This window comes from Carassius gibelio, chromosome A24 (genome assembly GCF_023724105.1).
Source record: "Carassius gibelio isolate Cgi1373 ecotype wild population from Czech Republic chromosome A24, carGib1.2-hapl.c, whole genome shotgun sequence".
In the NCBI taxonomy this organism is placed as follows: Eukaryota; Metazoa; Chordata; class Actinopteri; order Cypriniformes; family Cyprinidae; genus Carassius; species Carassius gibelio.
In genome coordinates, this window is record NC_068394.1 from 12,602,609 (window position 1) to 12,613,511 (window position 10,903).

Consider the following 10,903-nt stretch of genomic DNA (forward strand, 5'->3'; position numbering starts at 1 on the left):
ATGTTTGTAATTCAGGAACGTAAATTTGTAAATTAAAAGATAACTATTTAAGTATTGCCGATGACGTTTTTTTCTTTCTGTCACTGTTTGTAAGAACTGATCAACTGTTTCCACTAGGGGTTGCAGGTGAGCCAAATGTGAGCTTTGTTTTGCCTTTAATTTTGTTCTTGGAGATCTTTCAAAGAAAAAATAAAAGTTTGAAACAATACTACTGTAAAAACTAAAGAGATTTTAATAAATATATGCAAGTAAATTTATTAAGATTAACCCCTTGAGATTTCCTTTTCGAAGGGCTCCCAAAAACAATGTAACGTAATCACAACATAATAACAACAAAACAGATTAATAATAAATCCACAAACACAACCAAACAACAAAACACTAACATTAATTAGAAAATAACACCACAAAATTGAAATAACAAATATGAAAGAAAATATACTTATCAATGAATCCAATCAAATATGAACAAAAAAAAAATTAATAATAAAGAAACAGTAACATCTTCAGGGATAACATTTACAGACCAAAACTAAATATAATTAAGTTTGCTTAAAAAACTTGAAGCAATAGTTTGAATATATGCAGGTAAACTATTCCAGTCTGTTGAGGCTTTAAACACAAAAACCCTTTCTTACCAATGTTTTTATTTTTTATTCATTTATTTTGACACAAGGAGCAAGTCCGAACAGAACTTAACAGTAAATACATCCGATTATGAAACTGAAGTCAATGAATATGTCATCTTACTGTATGTGCAAAGATGGCCACTGGAGTGCATCATACATTGTAAAATGATGATAAACAACATCACAATATTCAACAACTGGAAGTTGAGAGACACGTTTCTTACAAACACTGTATGTGAAACAATTTTGAGATTGATGTACAGTACTAATTCCAAAATTGATTTCATGTGGAATATGATTAATATGTCACTAAAAGGAAAGTGAACACACCAAGATATTTCTTAGTATCGAGTATGCAAAGGAGTACTGTCTTGATATAATGCAAGAATAAATTTTGGATTTAAGTTTCTCTCTAAAACCAAAAATCATAATATAAGACTCATCATGAAATAAGATTTACTAATTTAGTATCCAATCTTGCAAATATTAAAATCATACTGAACAGAAAACTGAATTTGTAAAATATCAGAATTAGACACATATATGACAGTGTCATCGGCATAAAGTTGAACATTACAATTATTTAAAATGCATGATAATGAATATAAATAGAAAAAAGAAGGGGTCCCAATATTGAACCACCTCTTTGTTGAACAAAAAATATGATTTATTGACATTGTGTTTTCTGTTATGCAAGTATGAATTAAACCACATAATTTCATTTTGAGAAGACCAATAGCATAAAGTTTATCTAAAAGTAAATATTAATCAACCAAATCATCAGAAGCAGCAGCTGAAAACACGTCATTAATGAACTTAAGTAATGCTGCGTTTGAAGAATTATTGGATCTAAAGTTGGATTGATATGGTGATAAAGCATTATTAATACATAAGTAATTAGAAAGTTGTTTATGTATTTTTTTTTAAAATGTAGATATAGAGCATATAATAGATATAGGTCTGTAATTATTGAGATCAAGTACATCACCTCCATTGTAAAATGAAGTAATATGTGCTTATTTTCAGATAGAAGTTAACTCACACGTAGACAAAGACAAGTTCAATAAATCAGCGGGTGCATACAAAAGAATGTGAGAAGATAATTTAACCATCCAGTCCAACACCACTAGTCCCACTTTATTCATTAAAAGCATTCTGAACTTCAAAATCTCCCAAAACTGAAAATAACTATTTCACGACAAAGTATCAGATATTAGCCGTATTCAAATAAGAATCAGATACTAAAGTAGAACAGAAATACAAAAAAAGCTGATTAAATGAATGGAAAATAGATAAAGTCAAGTAATATTGTATTATTAACTCTATTTTAATTAATTAAATGTTTAACTGAAGCACTTAATATGTTTTTAATTTTATCCCTAATTCTTACAATTATAGGAAAGACATTTTTTATAGTAATTAGAGTTTGTATTTCTTACTTTTATCTTATTTCTCAAAAGACTACTTCCTTATCGGTTTTCTTCTTCATCAGATGACTTATTCAACCATTTGTTAAAATCACTGAGTAAAATAATTCAATTTTTTACCAAAAAATATCAAGCAATTTAATGACTCCACTGGTCAAGATGGTGAATTATATAGCTTCCAACTAAGCTGTCCTCCAACCACTACGCTTGTATCTGTATTTTGTCCAAATCCCTGAAATATGACTCATCAGAGCATATACTAAAATTTTACCAATCGGCAACAGCATGTTTTCATATGAATGTTTTGTACTCTTTTATTTGCTATAATTTGGGTTTCGTGTAGCTCAGTTGGTAGAGTATTGCATTATAGGACTACATGTAATCATGCGATCGTGGGTTTGATCCCAAAGAACGCACGTGCTCATAAAATGTATAATGTATGCTCTATAAATCATAATTTTGCATGATTTCTGTGAGGGGTAGGTTTAGGGGTGGGGTTAGGTGTGGTCCTTCGAGCGAATAAGCCATCTAGTAAAATATGTACAAATTACTGTGAGATCGGTATAAAAAGTCCACACATTCCAATTAAATAAATGTGCCTTTTGATAAGCAATGGCATTATATGTTATTTCATATCGACAGATGCAGCACGATACTGTCCTTATTTCTACACTCGCTAGAGGACGCTTAACTTTAACTATGCCAGCTATTTCATGTATGTTATATTTACAGCAGCAATAGTAGTATTTGAAAGTATGTTGTTGTTTTACATATGTAATAGGATATATTGTTTACTAATGTATTTTATCAAGGGGGTTGAAGAAGCAACTTATGGTTAAATGAAAATGAAGCTGTGCACGTGTGGACAGGAGCAGTGCTGTAGTCTCTGCACTTTCCTCCATGTTCCTCTGCAGCGAGGGCTTCCCACCGCCTGCCAGTGTAGAAGCTCATCCCTGCCAAGACAAGAAGCATCTTCAATCAGATGGCAGGTCCAAAAACCTTATTTTACGCTATGAGTAATTCTTCAGCTGTGTGGTTTATAGTTAATTTGCATTTTGTTTCATATCATTCCATGATAGAAATTATATTTAAACATTTCTGGAATAAAATGCTTGACTATTGTCTTGCTATTTTGTAGTTTATACCATTTAAAAGTTTGGGGGCTGTAAGAATTTTTTTCTGTGTTTGAAAGTCTCTTACACTCACCAAGGCTGTGAATAAAAAAAAATGTATATTGTGAAATCTAACTAAAAAAAAATAAATAAATAAATAAAAAATAAATATATATATATATATATGTATTTTTTTTTTTTTTTAATGTAATTCATGTGATTGCAAAGCAGCAGTCATAACTAAGCTGAATGCAAATAAAAAAGCTTACTTTCAACTCAAGCTCTCATAGGTAAATAAGTACTCGATTAAAAAAATAAAAATAAAAAAAAAAATAAACCTTTATAAACATTTTGTTTAGATTATTTTACTTTAAGTCAAAAACTGAAATGTTTTCATAGCCAATTTTTATATTATACATATCAAAGTCTGGGGCTTGCAAAATAATCAAATCTACACATAAAATGTCTGCAAAGCAATGAAGACATTAAAAACATGTTTTCAACCCAGTTTTAATTTGAAATCTGTTAGTTTTTATAAAATTCAAGCCTGTTGTCGAAGAAACAAGTACTACATTAAGATAGCATTAGAAATCCTAAAGGTCAGAAGTAATCCATTCACAATGGTGCTGAAAGCCACAGATTTAATGTGGCCAGAAAGTCCGTAAGAGCCTTTTGCAAAATGTCTCATGAATTCTGGTGATGTTTCTGCATGAAAACATACTCTGACCTCACAATGAACTCACAAGATGATTTGCTATTGTTGCTGCATCAGAAACAGGTCCTCTAACAACACTGTGGCACTTTGGCTACTCTACCTCTCAGCTAGGTTGCCGTCTCCTTGGCAACTCCAACTGTGGTTGTTCATCGCCGGAGGTCGGCAGGCCACACAGACACTGTAGCCTTCCCTCAAGTACTGCATCCAGCGTGTGTAGGGTCTGTTCTCCACCATGCACTGCGGTGTCAGAGACTCCATCTTGAACTCAATACAGAAACTGTGGAGCACATGACATCATCAAGTGACTTAAAAGTTGCCTTGTGTTAATTGTGATGAAATAGTTATAAGAAATAGTCACATTGTGATGTTAGCACTGTTCCAATTCACAATTACAAAATATAAAGTCAAAATTATAAGTCATCACATTTACAAGACATAAAATTACAATTACAAGAAATAAAGTTAAATATTAAAAATTGTCTTTGTGAGCTATTTGTTGAAATGTGTAAACATCAATAACAGTGTCTTAGTGCTTGTTTAATCTACGGTGATACATACCCTGCATCTGTTGGAGCCCTATACAAATCGTGAGTTCTGCCTTTGCTGTACTCCATTGTTGTTATGAATGCTGCTCCTGGAATAAATCCAAAACAGTCCCTGTTTGAGTTCCACCTATAAACATCTAAGTGATCAATTTTAGACCATCAAGTAAAAAAAAAATTCCCTTGTTCTTTGATTGAAGCACTGTGTTTTTTAGCTAGAAGTGTGTTTTAATCTCTGCCAGTGTAAGCAAGAAGGCAGAACATATAAAGCAATACTGAAAAAGAAGTACACTTAATTTTATTGAATATGTAGTGTACTTCAAATCTTACTTTATATATATATATATATATATATATATATATATATATATATATATATATATATATTAATCTGATTACAGAAAGGAGTTTACAAAAAACAAGTACACTTTCATGTTTTTAACAATTTAAAGTAATAATGTCAAATTTTTTTTTTTACTTTATATTTCTAAATCATTGTTTTAATAATCTCTTGTCATGCTTTAAAGAAGTACACTTATTTTGATGTGTTTGCTGACCTACCTAATAAAGTACTTGATATATTAACTGTACTGATTTTTGGTTTTTAACATGTACAGTATAAATTGCAACTTCATCATTATAGATGTGTTACTATAAGGGAATACATACAATTTAAATATAAATTATTTTAATGTATATTTTAGTTTACTGTAAATGTTTTTCAGTACATTCGGAAGCACATTTTATGAAGACAATAGAAGTAATTATGAAATAACTTTGAAAGATGTATGTAAATCCTATTTAAGTGGGTCAAAAAAAAACTTAAGTTCAACAAACTGCATGCATTGTAAATACAAACTATAATACATTTTCATTTAATTGTAAATAACGTTCAACTAAATGTCACATAACATTCAGCTTGCACTTTCTTTTAGAATCTCTTATGAGTACTGCCAGATTCGCAAGGGCACTTTAATATATGTGTGTGTGTGTGTGTTTGTTTGTGTGCATGTGTGTGCGTGTGTGTGTGTGTGTCTGTGTGTCTATGGAAAACTCTATAATGAATACGCTATTATTGTGCATTTGGGCCTAAAATACTGTATAGCCTATGATGATTCAGATTCATACCTTGCACAGAAGTGCAAAACTGTCCCTTGCGGTCCTGATACTCCATGCATCCGGCCTGTTCTTCCAGCCTTGGACAGGTCTGTCCACTATTTTGGGGCAGTCTCTCAACGCTGCGTCTCCGGACCCGGAATGAGGGCTGGCAGTGATGAGCGCACCCGCTCCAGTGACTCCACTCACTCACCACACACGGCTGAGCTACAAACACAACCCACAGGTGAGAAGTGAAACCAAGATCACCAGGGTTTTGACAGATCTACAGTATTACGCTGTTCAAACCAGTGGGCAAAAGCAAATCTCCAAGGGATCCTTGATCCAAGATGTGTCATACTGTAATTCAGTCTATCCCAAGAAACTTTTTTATTTTTTTTTTTTTAATAAGAACCAAGATTCCACCAGTCTTGAAAAATCTGGATATCCGAGGTAGTCTCATTAAAAAAAAACCCATCCAAAGTGCACACACACAAAGCAGTAAACACACACACACACACTGTGAGCACACACCCGGAGCAGTGGGCAGCCATTTATGCTGCGGCGCTCGGGGAGCAGTTGGGGGTTCGATGCCTTGCTCAAGGGCACCTCAGTCATGGTATTGAAGGTGGAGAGAGCACTGTACATGCACTCCCCACACCTACAATTTCTGCCAGCCCAAGACTCAAACTCACAACCCTTCGATTGGGAGTCCGACTCTCTAACCATTAGGCCGCGACTGCCCTTGATCATGGCCTAATGATCACTTTAATACAATCTTTATACATTGTATATAACACAACCCATTTATAACTGTACATTTTCCTAGTTATGTCAAGCTCCAAACTATTTTATTGGGCATTCATAATAATATAATATAATATAATATAATATAATATAATTATTAATAAATAAAAAAAATTATAAATAAATAAAAATAAATAAAACAATGAAAAAAAATGTATCCAGTAAATCACAAACAATTTATGTGGCCTGCAAATATTGTTGTAGAAATAAATATTGAGGCCCTGGAGTCAAGAAGGTTGAGAACTACTGGTTGTGATGATCGGAGACCCAGGGAAATACAGGAGACGAAAGATCCAATCGCAGTGTGGTTTATTAAGGGTAGGCCTAACCCAAATCGTAATCCAACAAGCCGGGGTCAAAACCAGAATACCATCCAAACAAACAAACTAACAAAGAAGGAACAGGAAAGGGAACAGGAACTTGGAGATGAGGAACTTGGAAGACGAGAAAACTGGGTAACGGAAGGAAGGACTCCATGCAGACAACAAGAAAAGACTGGTTAATATAGGGAGGCTAATGACTAATAAGTGAAGGCACCTGGTGTAATTAACAGGAGTGCAATTACTGTGATGGACGGACAAGGCTAGTGGGAATTGTAGTGCCCCACGGTGAGGTGCCTAAGGGGAAGTGAGCCCACTAGTGGACACCCAGGGAAACAAAGACCAGACAGCGTGACACTGGTAAATATTAATGTAATGTTTGTGTCATGTTGTCACATAGCAGCAAACTTATTTGCATTATTAGTGTTATAAAGTGTTTTTTTATAACACTAATAATGCATTAACAGTGAGTCAAGGTAGATCTGACAGCTCAGTGTAAAAACAGACACTGTATAGGATACATGACAGATCTTTCCTTTTTTGTTAATAGTTTTGCATTTGACAACTAATGCATTACTACACTATGAATGATTTGACACCGACTGATCTTGTATAAAAGTAAGAAATATTGTCCTAAAATATAAATTCCTCCACATGTCAATAAGCAATTAACGTCATGTGAAGAGAATAGCTGAATGTTCATGAGAATCAAATCCACCATCAAGGCACTTCGATTTTAAAGGTGCTGTATGACATACTTTGACTGTACTAAAGCATAAAAACACGAATACATTTGCAGATGCTAAGTTTACATATTTGTTTCTCGGAAAAAATAATACTACCAGCTATTCTACGTTGAAAATGTGTATTTTGGGTCGGAATTTCAAGTTTTGGTTTGCCATCTGTGTGATTCCACCCTCTACAGTTTAATCAATAATATTTTGACAGCCTGGGTTTCCAGTTTGCAGAAAACCCAGCGTACTGTAGCCATGGAAGCGACCAAATGAACTGGAACAGAATTCACAGATTCTCCCCGACCTAAAAAGCCTCGGCATCCATCAAAGCTCTATGACCACAGGCATCTTAAAACACAGATAAATCAACTCGGCTATCATTTTAAAACTATAGTATTTAAAATATGTACTGGTAAAATATGGACTGATGTTATAGGGGAAAAAAACAATGTTTATGCCTAGTAATAAGATTGCCATCTGCCCAAATATTACTGTACCACATACCTGGACACTCTGTTGGGTAGTCAAAGCAACAATCTTTAGTCTTTAAACACCTCTCATCACAATAACATGTCCCATAGACAAGGTCCATCCTCCAATCTGTAGTGACACAGGTGAAATCTGTGCCTTGACAGCACCTTCCTGAACACCCTCCTTTAGCAAACTGGTACGTCCCAAAAAGAGCGGCCACCACCAGAACGGCACTCTGTTCCACTGAAAACAATCCCATCATGTCCAAATAAACTCTATGCTCCCCCAAATAGTCTAAAATGACAAAAGTATCTGTTAATGTCTTCGGTTCCTCTTGAAGTCAATGCCACTGGTCTCATTGCTGGAGAGGAAATGAACACAGGTGAAGTCATGCTTGCCGGAGGAATCCTTGTGACCTGGAATTCCTCTGGCCACACAGCTCTTCCGTTTGCCCAGAGAATAAACGCACTTACAGAGAACTAAGGCAGAAAGAAAAGAGCTATTCTGTGGCAATCAGAGCAGAGGAATTGAATGTCCACCCCTGATCTGTCTGTTAAATCTGTCTTGAGTGTTTCTAACCTTGCTCCAGCACACAAAAGTGGAAGAGGTTGAGGAAAAGAGAGGTGGGGAAATGTTGTTTGAGTGAAGGGTGTGTGAGAGCTCTTCTCTCTCTTTCTCAGCTCTTTTGGCTCTTTTGTTGATCTCAGATCAGTGCCCAGGCTGTTTCCACCGGACAGCAGAGGTTTGTCCGGCAGGGAAACAGGTAGGAATGTGAACATTTGGCCTTGCTCACATCCACCTCTGCTATGCAAACTCCCACCGAGAGCCTCCATGTTATGTTTGGTAATTAATTGTGGTATGTCTGCAAGGTTTCCGGAAATGTTATTAGGTGAGAGAATTAAGTTATAGAATTAGTTTTTATCTAATCAGTATACAACCATAACAGAATCAAAGTCAGGATCTGTGTGTAGGTTTATTTACAACACACTGCAGAGTTCAAAGTCCACATATAAACCAGTTTACAAAGAAAAACTGCAAGAAAAGTTTAATTAGAAAGTTCAGACATTCAAAAATGCAAACAAGGTGCATGGAGGGGTCTGGGGGGATGGGGTTCTGTGTGTGTGTGTAATATTTGAAGAGGTGTTCTGAGTGGTTGTCAGCACATTGCTTGAGTGTTCTAATGGTTGCTAGGGTTTTATGAAATAATTTAATGTGCTATAAAGTGGCAAACATCACACAAGGCACAAAAATGTTGATGTTGAGAGCATGTTTCGTGTCTATGCTTCCCTCCACAGGGAACTCAGCCTAATCATGAGAAGAATGAAGGGCTGCTCATGCACAGAGAGCAGGATCAAGGCAAAGACGGGATATTAGTGAGAATTAACCTCTCGGAGATCTGTTGTGACTGTCGGCAGCTGTGATTGTTCACTGCAACAAAGGAGCAGATTCAAGCAAGAGTAACACTCTGTAGCATCATCATCAAACAAAAGGAAATGACATCACTTCTCAGTAGGAATTGCTGCAAATGGGAACTGTTCATAAACACATAAAAACACATTAGTGTGTTCATCTAGCATCAGTCAACTATTTTATTATAACATGCAGTTGAGAAAACATTAAGAATGAATTTCCTTTCAGTGCAGGTTTCCTTTCAGATACGATGAAAGTGCAGCAAAGGTATTTTTGCATCAGAACCATTATTTATGTGGCAGATTTCCCTGCTGTCCCTTGAAACGTATACTCTATAGAGTCTGAAAAACAGGTTTGAATGGACCTTCCACATTAATAATGATTAACTGCATTGTAATGCATTGTGTGTGTGAGGGTGGTTAGTGTTTATGGTGAATAAGTGTAGGGGAGTTATGTGGGGTCATGTCAGTGTTATGCATACCACAGCCCTATGAGAAAACCATCCTGGATACAAACTGCCAATGTGGATACCAAACCAATGCAAATAAACGCTCAATTGAACCAGCCTCATAGCACTGGTGCCAGAGCACCCTAATGTACAATGATCCATTTACAGAGATTTCCCCTGTGCTGCATAAAGCTGTTTATACATTTTCATCTACACTACTGCTTAAAAGTTTGTGTTTCTTAAAAGAAGACTCACTAAAGTTACATTTATTTTGAGAAATGTTGTTACAATTGAAAAATTGTATTTTAATATATGAATATGTATTAATATATGTATTTTATTCCTGTGTTGGAAAAGCAAAATTTTCAGGTTTGATGCTCAAGCAATGTTTCTTATTATCTATACCTTTTGAAATCTGTTGTGCTGTTTAATGTTTTTGTGAAAAAATATTAATTATTTAAGTATTATTATTATTTAATGAATTTTAATTCATCCTTTTGAGAAAAAAAAAAATTATTAAAAAAAAATCTTACTGACCCCAAACTGTAGTGTACAACTTATACTGTTTAATATAACAAAATATTAACAATTATATAAATGTTATTTCCAGAAACAAGTATTTAGCTTTTACATTGTTAATGCACTAAATGCAAAACAAATTATTAAAATACATTTTGTTAAATATTTGCTTTTTATTAATTTGCAGTGCATCTTTTCTCCATATTATAGTCATGTTAGATGTACAGTATAACGCAAAAGTATTGTAATTCATTTTAATTCCGATTTATTTCTTAAGTGTTTTGTAATAAATAACAGTCTTTTCAAAATGCTTCTCTCAAGTTTTCACAGCATTTTATCATGATCTCCACAGACTGCTTATGTTCTATATCATCTTCTGTATATCTCTTCTTTTAGTGTGATGTTATAGTGTTTATAATGAATGAAATTTTGTTCAGGTTTCCAGAACTTCCTCTTCACTCAGTTTCCATCTGTTACAGTCTGATGGCTTGTTGATAGAGTGACTCAGCTCTTGGTTATGTAGAGAGCATCCATGCAGACAGCCGTTTCTGTTTGTCTAAGGTGCAGGTGTGCTCTCATTGTTGACACTGGACATAACAGAGTCTGTTTGTCATGCACATCTGAACCAGAGTGCATAGAGAGAGAGGAAAACTACTCTGACAGAATAATGTTTG

General features: G+C 34.6%; 1 protein-coding gene across 1 annotated transcript; it reads right to left on the reverse strand.

The window, feature by feature from the left end:
- Positions 1 to 256: 256 nt before the first annotated feature.
- On the reverse strand, positions 257 to 8,432 carry LOC127946029 (somatomedin-B and thrombospondin type-1 domain-containing protein-like). The gene is made up of 5 exons (XM_052542313.1): positions 7,886 to 8,432; positions 5,554 to 5,748; positions 4,442 to 4,517; positions 3,984 to 4,160; positions 257 to 3,009 (listed from the first exon to the last, which is right to left on the reverse strand). Exons 1-5 carry the CDS (start codon positions 8,112 to 8,114, stop codon positions 2,892 to 2,894), a joined length of 795 nt encoding a protein of 264 aa, XP_052398273.1. The 5' UTR covers positions 8,115 to 8,432; the 3' UTR covers positions 257 to 2,891.
- Positions 8,433 to 10,903: the final 2,471 nt, after the last annotated feature.